Source organism: Rhineura floridana, chromosome 4, assembly GCF_030035675.1.
Source record: "Rhineura floridana isolate rRhiFlo1 chromosome 4, rRhiFlo1.hap2, whole genome shotgun sequence".
Lineage (NCBI taxonomy): Eukaryota > Metazoa > Chordata > Lepidosauria > Squamata > Rhineuridae > Rhineura > Rhineura floridana.
The window spans coordinates 117681168-117698327 of NC_084483.1; the positions used below are offsets into that span (position 1 = coordinate 117681168).

A 17160-nucleotide genomic window follows, 5' to 3' on the forward strand; every position below is an offset into this window, starting at 1 on the left:
ACTAAGAACAATCTGGTTCTTTTATAAATGTCTGCTTGCTTCCTTAATCCATAACACTTAATTGCACCTTCTTTATTCTTTGTTTGATTTAACATTGGTTTACCCCTTTTGACGTTATTCACTCTATAATTAAATTCTTTTAAAACTAGATTTATCTAGCCGGTCTACCATAATGAATTATACTTACCTAACTGGAACATTACAAGCTATTAACACCTCACAGAGTGTCACAAATTTTGTTGCTTAAAATTCATCAGCAATTACAGATCTGATAATTTACCCAAAAGTGTATGAACGCTCAATATATTAATGCTACTAAAAAGCTATTATTTGCTAAATCACTTAACATTAAACACCCATTTATTCAAAATATGGATTATCCAACAGATTTCAACATCTCTCGGCAGGCCCTTGTGATGCGTCCTTCCCTGGCTCTCCCTGTCAGGTTCCTACCTGCTCGTGGTTACTGCCTGTCTCTAGGCACCACCAGGGACTCCACCAGTCCAGACCGCTCTCTCTTATGATTTCTCTCCCCGCTCTAGCACAGATCTCAACAGATCCCCCTGCTAGGCAACCACCAGTAACGTCCCAATACTAGTATTCCCAGAGACTCTGAATACTGGTATTGTTATTCTCTTCACCGCTGCCACCATTTGTTACAGTTCCCCTTCAGCCTTGGTCATTACCTTACCCTCCCTTCTGGTCTGTGAAACCCCAGCCAAGGATCAGGCCTTTGGTAAACCAAATTAAGTATTTATTACAGATAACAAAGCTAACAAGATTAACAAGATTTCTTCTTAAGGCACATAAGCATATGGTTTTACTCAATACTAATCCGAACTCCACCTCCCTCCTGGTAAACAACTCTCTAAACCCCACCAAGCAATCCACTCTTTCTCTTCTCCCCCCAGATTCCACAATTCGCCACCTCACATTCACCCAGATTTACCTGTCATCCTTTCATTTATACTGTCAGCCATTTTAAACATTCAGCCAATCATCAAGCATTCTATTGCCCATTCACTCCCCCTCCTCTTTCACTACTTACCATGTATACTCTAAACAACCAGCACTTACCATATATACACTAATATATAGGAACATCACAGCCCTCCCTTAGCATGTGCGGGGCCTGGGGCAAAAGCAAAGTTGGGGGTCCCCCACATTTGCTCCGGGTCACGGTCTTGGCTGAGTCGCCGCTGTAGGTTTGCAGGCACCAATCCTGGAACTGCTGGCCCAGCTTGCTGTCCCCGGGGTGGCTACCACTCGTTGACCGCAGCAGGAGCGGCGGTGGCGGCTTCGGCATGGCGGGTGGGCAGGCAGGCATGCAAGCCCCCATCCCAGGCACAAAGAGAGCAAGCGAGTGCTGCGCCTTGCCTGGCGAAGGCGAGCAGGCAGGAAGGAAGGAGCTGGCTGGTGAGCAGATCACCAAGCATGGGGGGGCCCTCAAAGCATGGGGCCCGGGGCAACTGCCCCGCTTCCCCGCTTCCCAATGCCTAGGGGCGGCTCTGTTTCTAGGTATGAAGGACACATTAGGATTTGTCAGGGTTAGAAGTGACTTTAAATGTTACTTTAAAGAATGTCACAAGTATTTGAAAAGGGGTGCTCTAAAGTTCTAGTGTCCTGTTTGAATGCCTACACACATCTGCAAGCTGAACAGAGTCCTGCTTGACATGCAGTTAAAAAGGAGGTTGCCACCTCCAGCACCTCTCCAGCACTATTTTCCCTGCCCCAAGCAACCTACAAACCATGGCTAGGGCAGGGTAAAGGGGTACTGATGTTTCAACTTCCTAGCAGAGCAACCTCTCCTGCCACAAAAGGGACTTAGACTATAAATCCCAGAAATCCTTGTGGGGAAATGATGCCATTTGCATTAATTCCATGGGGGATGCTGGGATGAAGTCCCAATTCCCTCCATAGTTGGAATGAATGGGCCACTGGGAAGCTGGAGCTCCCACCTCCTTCTCTGCTTTCTTTCCCCTCACTGCACGTAAATCACTAGGCCATGGGGCAGAAGGAAGAAAGGGGATGGCGGTGAATGCTCTGAGTGTCTGCAGGCATTTTGTGTGTAGTCATATGGAATGTGTGAAAAGTATGTTTTATGAGCACTCAGATGGCACATAAGTAAAAGTTAATATCCCTTAAAGGGTGAGTATAGGGATGAGCACACATGTAGTGGTTAAGGTGTTGGACTACGACCTGGGAGACCAGGGTTCGAATCCCCCCATAGCCATGAAGCTCACTGGGTGACCTTGGGCCAGTCACGGCCTCATGAAAACCCTATTCATAGGGTCGCCATAAGTCGGAATCGACTTGGGGGCAGTACATTTACATTTTTACATATAAATATTTCCACCATCTGTTTCTTTTTCCATGAGACGAGAGACTTTTCTGGACACTCAATGTGTTGAACTTTTATCATTTTACACAATGTTAAAAACTATTATTGCTCACTCAATAATATTAACATGCAATATATCACATGGATTAATTGTCATTTGGGTTAACTGGTTTAAGCTCACAGGAGACAAGAGATCATTGAGTATAATCAAACATGAATCCTCTAGCTAAGGGCGTCTAGTGAGAAAAAAATCATCCACAAGGGCTTTACCTTGCTGTACTTTCTTAAAGCAGTTTGAACTTACTAGATTCTAAGAGGCCCACTAAGACTGCAATCCTATGTATACTTGCCTGAGAGTAAGCATCAATAAAAAGGGGACAGCTTACTTTTAAATAGACATGTATAGGATTGTGTTGTAAAGCTGTATTTTTTCAAAATTAAGACTAACAAAGCTTCAAAAAGAGTTTGACAGAACTGAACATCTAAAGATATGCACAATTTCCACCTTTGCCTCTCCTATTATATAGCCACCATAGCGCGTAGTTTGCAATAAAAAACAAGATTTATGCCAAGAAAATCAAAATTCTACATTATGCTCTGAACATAGAAACTAAACATACTTGCATATTTTGTTATTTCTGCACAATTTGTTCTGTATTCTGGTTTTGTTAGTCATGATGAGGGGCAAGGGAGTACGCAGGTTGCTGAAACGCAGCCTACTATAAATTTGAATCTGGCTTCTGAAGTTTCAGCAGGTGTTGCCTATCTTAACAGTCAATTGGGCTGGAAATCTTTTAAAAAAGAAGAAAAAAAGAAATGTGAAATTGTCTAGAAGCTGAGTTGTGCGCCCAGTACCACGTTCCAGGTGCTCTCATGGAATTGTGGCCTTCAACCTATCCTACAACGGCTGTTATCAATATCCCAACAATACCTGAGAACATATCAAATTAACTTAATACCATACCTGATTCAGCTTTGATGACCTGTACTCAGCCTGCCTAATAGTTTGCTGGTGAAGTGCTGTCAGTTTGCTTATCTTGCCAGCCAGCTGTTTAGCCAGCTGAGGATTCTGCTCTGCAAAGTCCTGGACAACTGCATCTAGTTCCACCAGCTTTATGTTGCAACTGTCCAATGCTTCACCCAGGAGCTAGAGGGAAAAAAGAATATGTTACACAAAAAGAAAAGAAAAAAAGGATGAACGAAAAGTAGGCAATTGTCTCCTTTCAAAGTCTGTTCAAAGCCTGGTACTGTTACACTATTTTCAGTGTTTTATTTAGATAAGCGAAGGAATGGGCAGGATGTGCACATTTCCCTCCTACAGCTTCCAGCTCAGTTTCTCTGGAGTGGCTCATAATTTTCTTGCATGCATGCAAAAAAGACATTTGGTCTTACCATAAAACAGTTTTCTCTGTGTATGTCAAAAGCTGATCTCAGGTGGGCAGCTAGCTCCACCTAGTGGTTGAAGGTAGAAGAGTGCTAAAGAGTTTTTGTTTTACAAGGATTTCCTGCTCTGCGCAGCTCCTTATTTCAGTTTTTGATAACAAGCCAACCAACAGGAGGAAATGACAAAGAGAAATAATAGGAACCATCAACACGAAACAGGAGACAACAGCACTCATACACTCTCTGCTGTAGGCCTAAGATGAAAAATACAGTGATGGCAACCCAGCTCTCCTAGGGAGTGGCCCTGAGATCAGCTTTTGACATGTACAGATAAAACCGTTTTACAGTAAGACCAAAAGTCTTTTCTCCTGTTTGTGGAAAAGCTGATCTCAGGTGGGGCATACCAAAGCTGACCCATGTAGGGTGGGAACATTGCTAGGCTGATTATACTAGTGATCTGGGAGAACGTGCTGTAGCGCTCTCCTCCCAAAAGCTGCCTCTGCTGATGCATGTGTGTTAATCTTATAGTGTTTAATAAACGTATTAGGTGTGGCCCATGTAGCTGCTCTACAAATATCTGCAATAGATGTGTGACATGAGAATGCTGCCGATGCGGCTGCTGCCCTAGTTGAGTGGGCCACTATCCTGGCTGGCTGGGTTAACTTTAGAGAGGCGTAGGCCAGTGTGATACATGCCTTGATCCACCTAGCAAGCATGGACGAAGACACTTCTTCCCAAAAGATTCTGGGTGGAAGGAGACAAATGTCTGACAGAGATGTTTTGTTTTAGAGATATACACTTGAGGTATTCCATGAGGATCGAGTCCACATGTGTTTCTGCCCACTGGAACAGTAGGGCAGCTTCCTTCTGTAGTTGTGGGGAGCGTGTGCCTCCCTGATGATTCAAATGTGATTTGGCCAATACGTTGTTTGTCCTAACCAGCACCGCCCAACCGTTTGATCTCCACAAAGTGCCTCAGGGATAGCCGAATTGCACGAAGCTCCAGAAGATTGATTGGAAGTACTGACTCCTGTGGTGACCAAGTCCCTTGTATCATCTGGCCGTCGTGAATGGCTCCCCAGCCTGTCAGGTGATCAGGGTCCTGGAACAGCACTCCCCTTAGTAGAATTGGTTTGTGCACACACCAAAGCAGGGAGCGATGGAGCAGTGGTGAAAGTGCTACCTTCTGGTGATGCCTGGTCGCAATGTCGCTTTGAAAAGGCAGTAGCGCCCACTGGAGTGGTTGAGAGTGGTGACGTGTCCATGGTGGAGTTTGATAGGTTGAGACCATCAACCCCAAGATACCTGCCAGATGCATAAGATCCTCCGAAGGCGAAGATAGGAGCTGTGTGACAGCTGTAATTATCTTGTCTACTCTGTCTTGAGCTAACATTATGAGTCCCTGCTGCGAGTTTTTGGTGGCCCCCAAATGTATTATGCGGTGGGCTGGACAAAGCTGGCCCTTGGTTTGGTTGACAAGGAAACCGTGATCCTTGAGGCATGCTAGGGTGATGTGCAGATCTTCCCAAGCCTTGTGGAAGGACGGAGACCGAAGCAGAAAGTCATCCGGGTAAGGAAAGACATGGACCCCATGCGTCTTGAGGTGTGCCACCAGAGCAACCATGATCTTTGTGAATACTCTGGGGGCAGACACCAGACCAAAGGGCATGGCCCTGCACTGAAAGTGATCCTCCCCCACCACAAACAAGAGGTAACTTTTGTGAGGTGGAAAAACGGACATGCAGATAGGCCTCTTTCAGATCGATAGATGAGAGGAAGTCTCCCTTTCTCAATGCTTCCTTGATGGACAGTAAAGTTTCCATGCGGAACCTGCAGTATTTTATGAACTGATTTAAGTTCTTCAAATTGAGTACTGCCCTGAAAGATCCGTCTTTTTTCACGACGGTGAAGAATACTGAGTAGATTCCTGAAAACCTCTTGCCTGTTGGAACGGGCTGTATTGCCGCAATCTGCAGAAGGTGGGCAATCGCTTGAAGAGTCCTTTCCTGCTTGTCTGGAGATGTTGAGAAGGGGGAGGGATAAACTTGGTTGGAGGGAGGGAGGTGAATTCCAGCCTCAGTCCGTATCTGAGGGTGTGCAGTACCCATTGGTCCGAAGATGTGTCCCTCCAGCGGTAGGCAAAGTATTGAAGGCATCCTCCCACCTGAGGGACCCTGGCGTCAGAACTGATGCTTATTCCCCTGAGCCGGTATAGCACAGTGGGGAGGAGAGCCTGGCTGGGAGTCCAGAGTCTGTGAGTTCAAATCCCCGCTCATGTCTCCTGGGTGTCAAGGGCCAGCTAAAGATCACCCTCACAGGGAGTGGCTCAGGGGTTACGTGCCGTGTCACCAGCCGTGCGCAAGCTGCATAGTCCCAAGTAGCCCAGTTGCTCCCCAGATGGCAGTTGCAGACAGGAAGGGGCTGGCTTGTGCAGCTGTGGCAAGCTGAGCAGGCCCTAGCCAGCTGAGGAGGACTAGCCTCGGAGGGCGGCAATGGTAAACCCCCTCTGAATACCATGAACACCCTATTCACAGGGTAGCCATAAGTCGGGATCGACTTGAAGGCAGTCCATTTCATTTTTCACAAGCCTTGGATCCAAAACCCAATCTATTGGGGAAAGGTTGTTGGCTTTTAGACTGGGTATATTGCCTATTCCGCAAGGGATGGCTGGTACAGGACTCCTTTGCTCTTCTGAGTGCCCTGGAGCCTCGAAAGGACTGGGAGGGCAAATAAGGATGGAAAGGTCTATGGAAGAATCTTTTGTCATCTTGTTTTTTGGCAGAAGGCATATCTTTCTTCTTTTCCTTTGACTTCAAGACCCCAGCTAGGGCGCTGCTGCCAAATAATTTGCCACCCACATGGGGCTCAGAAGCAACATTAGAGAGGGTTGCAGTATCGGCCTCCCAATGGCGTAACCATACAGTCGTTCTAGTGAAAACGCTCACTGCTAATGATCTTGCCGAAAACTGCATGGCGTCCATGGATGCATCTGCCATAAAGGTCACTGCTCTCGAGATTTTCAGAACAGACTTCAGGATTTGAGCCGGAACCTGCTGCGGGCTGTCCAATAGGTCCTCTAGCCACAGCAGCGATGCTCTTGCGAGATTGAGGAGGCTGCTGCTGCTCTGATGGAGAGTGCACTGGCCTCATGAATCCTCCTAAGGCCTAGATCCAGCTTGCACTCTGACGGATTCTTGAGGTGGGCATCCGAGTCTTTCGGGTTCAAGGATGGATTTAGTAAATTGACTATGGGGGCATCGACCAGAGGAGCCTTGAGTTGGTCCATGATGTGTTGTTCCAACATATAGTATTTGTTGGCAGTTGCAACCCAATTTCTTGAACTGCAGTGGGGCATTAAATTAGGACTTCATCACTTTAGGCAACAGTGATGGAAGTTTTAGCACCCTAGACTTGGGTTTCGGGTATGGACACACAGCCAAAATTCTAGATGCTGAGGGAACCGGAGGATCTTCTGGATAATTAAGGTTCAGAGCTTCCATTACCTTGCACAGGAGTGAAAGGAAATGAGCCGCCTGGAAAATCCTACTGGTCACTACTTCCTGACTCCGAATCTCCACTCCATTCTTCCTCATTGAGGACAATCAGCTCGTTGTCTGGGTCCACCGTTGCTTCCTCCTGAAGTTGAGGATGCCTGCCCTGTGAGGTGGCATAAGGGTCCAGTGATGACCTGCCTGGTGGTTGGGGCCAGTTGTTGTGGAGCCACCCTGTCCACAACAGTACACGCCTCAGCCACCTCGTGCCTGCTGGAAGAGGGGTGGGCTATGGCTACCTCCGCCTGGGATTCAATAGAACCTAAAGACCCTAGGGCCTGGTTGGATAATGGCGGAGGCATGACTTCTATTGTAGTGTGAGGCTGAAGTGACTTAGGTTTCTTTGGTGGGTGGTCCGATTTGCGTGTTGCCTTCTCCATGGGCGCAAACCATGCTGTGGGTCTTATGGGGGCTAAGGGCTGTGATAATAGCTGGGCCAGGTGCTGAATACACTTCCCCTGTGGCTGGAGTGTCCTGCTGAGGCCTTCCGTGGGCTAGAGGATGGAGGAGGGGGTGGCAGGCACTCAGCGTCATGGGGAGCACGCTGCAAGAGGCGTCCCCACTCACACCATGAAAGGAGAAGGCCAGTCGGGTGATTGCCAGTAGGCAGGCACAGATGCATCTGAGAAACGAGGCTGGTGGGGAGGGGCAGAGTCCAACGAAGAAGACAGTGGTCTCACAGCCAAAGCGGTGGGGTGGCTGCTTCGCAATTGGCTCAGCGCTGCAGCAAAGTCTCGGGGGGGAATGGAAAATTACAACCCCCCTTTTTGTTTTAAACAAGACACACGTAGGAATACAGTAAAGGAAGGAAAAGGTACAGGCACACAATAGGAAAAAAACACCAAACTATACAGGCCTGAATGCAGAGAGGAGCTAGATCAACCGTTCTTGGTGGAAGGCAGAAGAGAAACTGAAATAAGGAGCTGCGCAGAGCAGTAAGTCCTTGTAAAAAAAAAAAAACTCTTTAGCACTCTTCTGCCTTCAACCGCTAGGAGGAGCTAGCTACCCACCTGAGACCAGCTTTTCCATGCACAGGAGAAACAGTATTTAATGTTACATTAAGTTTTTCAGTGGAGTTGCATCATGCACTCAACTGTTCCATCAGTTGATGGGAAATAAACTGAATGACGTACATACATGAACCATGAACAAGATTACAAGTAGTCTTGTAATATTTTACATACAGCCCATTTACAGAGATAGTGCTTCTTGCCATAGCAATCCCAAAGGGTGATATTTCCCCTCTTTAATTAGAACCCTTCTCTCTATATGCTCCAGATTTCATAAGGAAAATCATAATAAGGTACAGGGATAGTCAACTTGGTAACTTCTAGATGTTGTTGGATTTCTACGAAACAAGACCAGGAGCAGATTGCGGTACAGATCATGAACTGGTCATATTGAAAAACAGAGTAAAGCTAAAGAAGAACAATAAAGCAATCATAATGCCAAAATACAATTTAAATAACATCCCAGAAGAATGTAAAGATCAAATAAGGAACAGGTTTGAGGCTTTAAACTTAGTTGTCAGAGAATCAGAAGAACTATGGAGTGAAGTCAGAGACATTATCAAGGAAGAATGCAAAAAGACAATACCTCTAGTTAAAAAGAGAGAAAGACCTCAATCGATGACTGAAGAAACTCTTAAAATGGTTAGAGAAGGAAAGCAAAAGCAAAAGGAGATAGAAACACGGTCAGAATCCTAAATGTAACAATGCAGTGACTAGTATGTAGGGACAAAGAGTACAATAGTTACTGTATAGAAATAGAAGAGGACAACGAAAAGGGTAGAATAAGAGCCAAAAAATTAGAGAAATTAAAGGGAAATTTAAACCAAGAGCGGGGATGTTGAATAATCAACAGGGGAACACACTGACTGACCGAGATGAAATAAAAGAAAGATGGAAGCAATACAATGAAGAACTCTATAAAAGAGTTGCAAGGATGACAAACTAAACAATGGTCCACAGACTGGAAGCGTTCCATGTACATTCCAATTCCAAAGAAAGGAGATCCCAGGGAATGCAGTATTTCTCGAACTATTGCCTTAATATCCCATGCAAGTAAAGTAATGCTCAAGATTCTACAACAAATTACCATATATGGAGCAAGAAATGCCAGACGTCCAAGCTGGATTTAGAAAGGAAAGAGGTACCAGAGATCATATTGCAAGCATATATTGGATAATGCAACGGACCAAGGAATTTCAGAAGGAAATCACCCTGTGCTTTATAGATTACACAAAGCCTTTGATTGTATGGATCATGAAAAACTATGGAATGCTTTAAAAGAAATGAGGGTGCCACAGCATCTGATTGTCCTGTTGCGCAACCTACACTCTAGACAAGAGGCTACTGTAAGGACAGAATATGGAGAAACCAATTGGTGCCCAATTGGAAAGGGTGTGAGACAGGAGTGTATTTTATCACCCTAGTTGTTTAACCTATACGCAGAACATATCATACGGAAAGCGGGATTGGACCAAGTTGAAGGAGGTGTGAAAATTGGAGGGAGAAACATCAATAATTTAAAATATGCAGAAGATATCATACTACTAGCAAAAACCAGTAATGATTTGAAGCAAATGCTGATGAAAGTTAAAGAGGAAAGCACAAAAGCAGGACTATAGCTGAACGTCAAGAAGACTAAAGTAATGACAACAGAAGAGTTATGTAACTTTAAAGTTGACAACGAGGACACTGAACTTGTCAAAGACTATCAATACCTCGGCACAGTCATTAACCAAAATTTATATATTTATTTATGATTTGATTTATATCCTGCCCTTTCTCCCAGCAGGAGCCCAGGGAGGCAAACAGAAGCGCTAAAAACACACCAAAACATCATAAAAACTGACCCTAAAATACACCAAAACAAAACAACTTTAAAAACATTTTTTTGAAAAAGCTCTTAAAACATCTTTAAAAACAGGTTAAAAAACATATTGTTTTTTAAATATATATATATTAAAAAGCAATTCCAACACAGACGTAGACTGGAATAGGTCTCAACTTAAAAGGCTTGTTGAAAGAGGAAAGTCTTCAAAAGGTGCCAAAAAGATAATAGAGATGACGCCTGCCTAATATTTAAGGGGAGGAAATTCCACAGGGTAGGTGCTGCCACACTAAGGGTCCGTTTCCTATGATGTGCGGAACGGACCTCCTGATAATATGGTATCTGCAGGAGTCCCTCACCTGCATGGAAACAAAATGTACCATTGGTATCACCTGAAGGGTGATTTTCTCAGGTGCTCCGACATCATACAGGATATAGCGCCATGTAGCATCCGAAGGCAAGAATGGATCAAAGTCAAGACCTAGGGCATCGAGCCCCTCCTACTCCAGTTCATTCTTGATGAGACCAAAGTGAGACATATATCTGAAAAGACAGAAAAGGCCAACGAGCCTAACAGCAAGGAAACAGTGTCCCAAAGCATAACCCCAAGATCATAAGCATATTAAACAGGTACAAATTGGTCTTGACTTGGTGACAAATTTTAAATACTATAACTCTGAAGAGTGATAATTAGTAAGGTAGCAAAAAAACCCCAAATCCTCCAAAAAGGGAGGGACGTGATGTCGAACCACCTGAGAAAATCACCCTTCAGGTGATACCAATGGTACATTTTCCTCAAGTGCTCCGACATCACGTGGGATGTACCAAAGCAGCCCCTAATAGGGAGGGACCGCCTCCTGGCTACTCAGCAGAAATAACTTGTTGCAATACATGCCTCCCGAAGGGATGCAATACATGCCTCAGCAGAAGCGTAACGGTCTATCTTATAATGTTTTATGAATGAATTTGGGGTAGACTATACAGCCGCTCTGCAAATCTCTGCTAGAGGAGCATTGGTTGCGAATGCAGCCGTAGTGGCCGCTGACCTAGTGGAATGTGCCTTTATGTTACGAGGCACTGGCAGCTGAAGTGACTCATAAGCCAATGCAATACAGGCACACAACCAACAAGATAACATAGAGCTGGACACCTTTTTCCCCAGAGCACACGGGTGAAAGGATACAAATAGGGAATCCGTTGACCGTATGTCCTGGGTGTGGGACAGGTAGGTCTTGAGGGCCCTTCAGACATCGAGCGAGTGCCAGGCCTTCTCGAGCGGATGAACAGGGTCCGGACAGAACGAAGGCAAAACAATGTCTTGGTTACAGTGGAACGCTGAAATGACCTTGGGACAGAAGGAAGGATCGAGACGTAGTACCACTGAGTCCTTATGGAAAATACAAAGGTGGCGGGCCAAGGACAGTGCCCCCAACTCTGAGATTCTTCTTGCCGAGGTGATCGCCACGAGGAACAGGACTTTGAAGGCCAAAAGATGTAATGGCACAGATCGAAGGGGCTCAAAAGGAGGCCACTGCAGGGCTTGCAGAACCTTCGATAAACTCCACGAAGGGAAGCGATGACGAACTGCTGGCGACAGTAAGATGGCCCCCTTCAAAAAACGTTTGACAAGCGGGTGTGAACCCATAGGAATAGTAGGAGACGTGACGGAGAGAATAGATGATATGGTGGTGGCGTGGCGACGTAAGGTGTTAGGTTTCAGTCCCATCTTCAGGCCTCTATGTAAAAATTGCAGTAGATGTTGAACATTGGCCTGAGATGGTAGAACATTTTGAGAGTCACACCAACTAGCGAAGGTAGACCAGGTGCTCTGGTAGACCCAAGAGGTCGACTGCTTTTGAGATGCGAGAATTGTGTCCACAACTTCCTTAGACAGTTCTGAATGAATCAAATGTCCGCGTTCAAATGCCACGCTGTCAGATTGAGCCATTCGGGATCTGGATGCCAAATCGGGCCTTGAGATAGAAGATCTGGTCAGAGTGGCAACCTCCAAGACTCCGTCACTGAAAGGGAGAGCAGATCGGAGAACCATGGCCAACGAGGCCACTACGGTGCTATCAGGACCAGATGGGCCCTTTCGCGTTGCAGCTTCCTGATGGTCCTGCCCAGTAGCGGTATCGGGGGAAAGGCATATAGGAGGCCTGCTGGCCACTGAGTCAACAGTGCATCTGTCGATTCCGCGTCATTGTCCAGGTACCTGAAGAAGTAGCGAGGTAGCTGGTAATTGTGACTGGAGGCAAACAGATCCACCGAGAGGATGCCGAACCGTTGTTGGAGAAGGCTGAACACCATGGGGTGTAGCTTCCATTCTCCCGGGATCACTTGTTGTCTGTTGAACCAGTCGGCCGCAACGTTTAAAACACCTCTGAGATGTTCTGCTCTCAGTGAAAGTAGATGTATTTTGGCCCATTGAAAGAGTTGAGATGCTTCTGTCTGGAGGCACCGTGACCTGGTTCTCCCTTGTCTGTTCAGATGTGATTTCACACAAGTATTGTCCGTGCGAATCAATATGTGGTCCAGATGGAATGAGGGTTGAAAATGCCGAAGAGCCAGATGGACCGCTCTCAGTTCCGGCCAGTTGATATTGTGACTTGCTTCCATGTTGGACCACACTGCCTGAACATACTGGGAATTGCAATGGGCCCCCCATCTGGACAGACTGGCATCTGTGGTGAGTACGGTCCTGTCTGGTTCTCGGAACGGGGTTCCCAGTTTGAGATTTTTGGCCGTAGCCCACCAATGGAAAGAGGTCCGCAGAGATGGGTGCAGGTGGACCATATGGTGGTTGCATGTGGCAATGTCCTGTTGGAAAGGGAGTAAGGCCCACTGTAAGGGTCGAGTGTGGTGCCGAGCCCATGGCACAATGTGAATGGTCGAGACAAACATCCCCAGAGCCCTTGCCAGAAGCGTTAAGTCCACCCTCGAATGACATGGGAGGTGTAGAGCCATCTCCGTGATGGCCGTAATTCGATCTGGTGACAAAAAGACCATGGCCTGTGTTGTGTCTAGAATTGCACCCAAATGTTGTATACTCTAAGTTGGTAGTAGTTGACTTTTGTCGTAGTTGACAAGCCAATCATGGGTGCGCAGAGCTGTGAGAGTAGAGTGAACGTGGAAAAGGGCCAAATCTCTGGAACCTGGTCAAATCAACAGATCGTGCAAGTAAGGGTAAATGTGAACGCCCTGGAGGCAGAGATAAGCCACCAGGGTTAGCACCACTTTGGTGAATACTCTCAGGGCCGACGAGAAACCGAAAGGTGTTGGTCAATATTGGAAGTGATGGGGGCCGAAGGCAAATTGCAGGAAACGTCTGTGGGTTGGACAGATTGGCACATGAAGGTAACCTTCTTTGAGATCTATGGAAGCCAGAAAATCCCCTTCATGTAGCGCCTCTACAATTGACGCCAGGGACTCCATCTTGAAACATCGGTATTTCACGAAATGGTTGACAAATTTGAGATCTAGTACCGCCCTCCATGACTGATCTCGCTTGGGAACTGCAAATAGGAGAGAGTAAACCCCTTGTGCTCTCTCCTCTGGTGGTATAGGTTCTATTGTAGCCATGTCGAGAAGATGAGTTATGGCTTCCTGCATGATCCGGCACCTGTCTCGAACTCTGGGTAGAGTGGATGGAATGAACCTGTCTGGAGGGGTCAACCAAAATTCCAGTTCGTAACCATGGAGGAAGAGATCTCTGACCCAAGTGACCCGTGTCAGACGTAACCAGTGACTTGCAAACATTAGCAATCTGCCCCCCACAGGGAAAGCATCAGTATTGTCTGCGCTGACGAGCTCTCCTGCCATAAGTTGAAGTTGAGGCCCCTTGACTTCCCCTGTTCTGTGCTCTGGGTTGGAAACGTTGCCTGTTCCAGGTTCCCCTGGAGGAGCAGAAATCAGAAGATCGAAAGTCGCGGCCTCATCCCGCAGGCCGCGCTCCTCGAAAGGGCTGAAAGGAGCGATCTGGGGTGAAACGTCTGAAAGCCCTACGATCCTCTCTCTTAGAAGAGGCCAATACTGGCCTTCGGCTGTCTTTAGGGTCTACCAAGACTGCCTTGAGGGTTTTGTCTCTGAATAGTAAGGACCCAGAAAAGGGTGCTCTAGACAAGTTGCCCTTGGCCATAGTATCAGCGTCCCAGTGCCTGAGCCAAAGGGTACGCCAAGCTACCACCTGTGAGGCTAGAGCTCGCGCTCCCAGCTGGGTGGCATCCAGTGTGGCGTCAGCTACGAAGGCAGCTGTCTTGTGTAATTTTACCAGGCCCTTGCGGAGCTTGACAGGGTCTGGTTCGGGATCATCCAAGAGTTCGTCTAGCCACATCATAGTTGCTCTTGAAAATATGGAAGCTGAAACAGACGACTGAATTATTTATTTATTTTTATTTATTTAGTTTAATTTATATACCGCCCTAAGCCCGAAGGCTCTCTGGGCGGTGTACAAAAAGATAAAAACAAGCACAATATATAAATACAATAAATACAATAAATAATAATAATAATAATAATAAAAAAACAATAATGAACCAAACAACATCCAAAATACGGAAATGCTGTTTAAAATACACTTTAAAATGCCTGGGAGTATAAAAAGGTTTTCACCTGGCGCCGAAAAGATAGTAGCGTCGGCGCCAGGCGCACCTCATCATAGAGACTGTTCCACAGTTCGGGGGCCACTACTGAAAAGGCCCTGGTTCTAGTCATCACCCTCCGAGCCTCTCGATGGGATGGTACTCGGAGGAGGGCCTTAGATGTTGAGCGTAGTGTACGGGTAGGTTCATATTGGGAGAGGCGTTCCACCAGGTATTGCGGTCCCATGCCGTGTAGGGCTATAGGTCAAAACCAGCACTTTGAATCTAGCCCGGAAGCAAATAGAAACCCAGTGCAGACGGGCCAGAACAGGTGTTATATGAGCGGACCTTCTGGTCCGCGTCAACAATCTGGCCGCTGCATTCTGGACTAGCTGTAGCTTCCGAACAGTCTTCAAGGGCAGCCCCACGTAGAGCGCGTTGCAGTAGTCCAATCTAGAAGTTACCAGAGCATGAACAACTGAAGCGAGGTCGTCACTGTCCAGATAGGGACGTAGCTGGGCTACCAATCGAAGATGGTAAAAAGCATTCCGTGCCACCGAGGCCACCTGGGCCTCAAGAGACAGGGAAGGATCGAAAAGAACTCCCAAGCTACGAACCTGTTCCTTCAAGGGGAGTGTAACCCCATCAAGAACAGGATGATCATCCACCATCTGAGCAGGCACTCACCAACAGCGTCTCAGTCTTGTCTGGATTGAGCTTCAGTCTGTTAGCTCCCATCCAGTCCATTATCGCGGTCAGGCAACGGTTTAGCACGTTAACAGCCTCACCTGAGGAGGATGAAAAGGAGAAATAGAGCTGCATGTCATCAGCGTACTGATGAGAACGCAGCCCAAAACTCCTGATGACCGCACCCAGCGGCTTCATGTAGATGTTGAAAAGCATGGGGGACAGTACCGATCCCTGCGGGACTCCACAATGGGTAGGGTATCGAGCAATGTTCCCCAAGCACTACCTTCTGGTGGCGACCCACCAAGTAGGAGCGGAGCCACTGCCAAGCAGTACCCCCAACTCCCAACTCCGTGAGTCTTCCCAGAAGGATACCATGGTCGATGGTATCAAAAGCAGCTGAGAGATCAAGGAGAATCAACAGAGTCACACTCCCCCTGTCCCTCTCCCGACAAAGGTCATCGTACAGGGCGACCAAGGCTGTTTCGGTGCCAAAACCAGGCCTAAAACCGGATTGAAATGGATCAAGATAATCAGTGTCATCCAAGAGCCCCTGGAGCTGGCAGGCAACCACCCGTTCCAGTACCTTGCCCAAGAACGGAACATTCGCCACAGGTCTATAGTTGTTCAGGTTATTTGGGTCCAAAGAGGATTTCTTCAGGAGTGGTCTCACTACCGCCTCTTTTAGGCAGTCAGGGACCACTCCCTCTCTCAAAGAGGCGTTTATTATCTCCTTGGCCCAGCCAGCGGTTCCGGTCCTGCCAGCTTTCACCAGCCAAGAGGGGCAAGGGTCCAGAACAGATGTGGTCGCCCGCACCAGTCCAAGGATCTTGTCAACATCCTCAAGCTGTACAGACTGAAACTCATCCAATAAATAAGGACAAGACCGCGTTCTGGATGCTTCGTTGGAACTCACTGTCATAACATTGGAGTCTAAGTCCCGGCGAATGCATGCGATCTTATCCTGGAAGTGCCTCGCGAACTCATCACAGCGGGCTACAGATGAATCCATAATATCCCGAAGGCCAGAATGTAAAAGCCCTCGTACAATTTTAAAGAGCTCCGCCGGGCGGGAGAGAGATGCCTTAATTGTGGCAGCAAAATATCTCTTTTTTGCTGCCCTCACCGCTACTATATACCGCTTAGAAGAAGCACTTACCAAAGCATAATTGCATTCGTCAGGAGTTCGCCTCCATCTGCACTCAAGCCTCCTCCTCTCTTGCTTCATCACTCTCAGCTCCACAGTATACCATGGAGCTGTATGAGCTCTACATAGGAGGGGGCGCATGGGACCGATCGTGTCAACCGCACGGGTCAGCTCCGTATTCCACAATCCAACCAGGGCTTCGACAGGAGCGCCAGTCTTCTCAGTCGGAAAAACCCCCAGAGCCCTTTGGAAACCCTCAGGATCCATTAGTCTCCGGGGGTGGACCAATTTAATAGGTCCCCCACCCTTGCAAAGGGAAAGGGTCGCTGTGAGCCTAAACTTCAGCAAGCGGTGATCTGTCCATGACAATGGGGTAGATGACAAATCCCCAACCACCAGATCACCATCTCCATGCCCAGTGGCGAAGATCAAATCAAGAGTATGTCCCAACACATGCGTTGGGCTGGTAACAACCTGAGACAGCCCCATGGTTGTCATGGAGGCCATGAAGTCCTGAGCCGCCCCAGATAAAGCAGTCTCGGCATGGACGTTGAAGTCTCCGAGTACCAAAAGTCTAGGGGACTGCAACAGTACCTCCGAGACTACCTCTGTCAGCTCAGTTAGGGAATTTGTTGG

At 47.2% G+C, this 17160-nt stretch overlaps 1 protein-coding gene across 10 annotated transcripts in view; it reads right to left on the minus strand.

Annotated features, from left to right (window-relative positions):
* Positions 1-17160, minus strand: part of SYNE1 (spectrin repeat containing nuclear envelope protein 1) — a 598390-nt gene that overhangs the window by 214104 nt on the left and 367126 nt on the right. For all 10 annotated transcript variants that reach the window (XM_061624165.1, XM_061624156.1, XM_061624155.1 and 7 more), the window contains one exon: positions 3306-3488. In XM_061624165.1, the coding sequence (XP_061480149.1) occupies positions 3306-3488 (183 nt within the window). The remainder of the gene's footprint in view (positions 1-3305; positions 3489-17160) is intronic.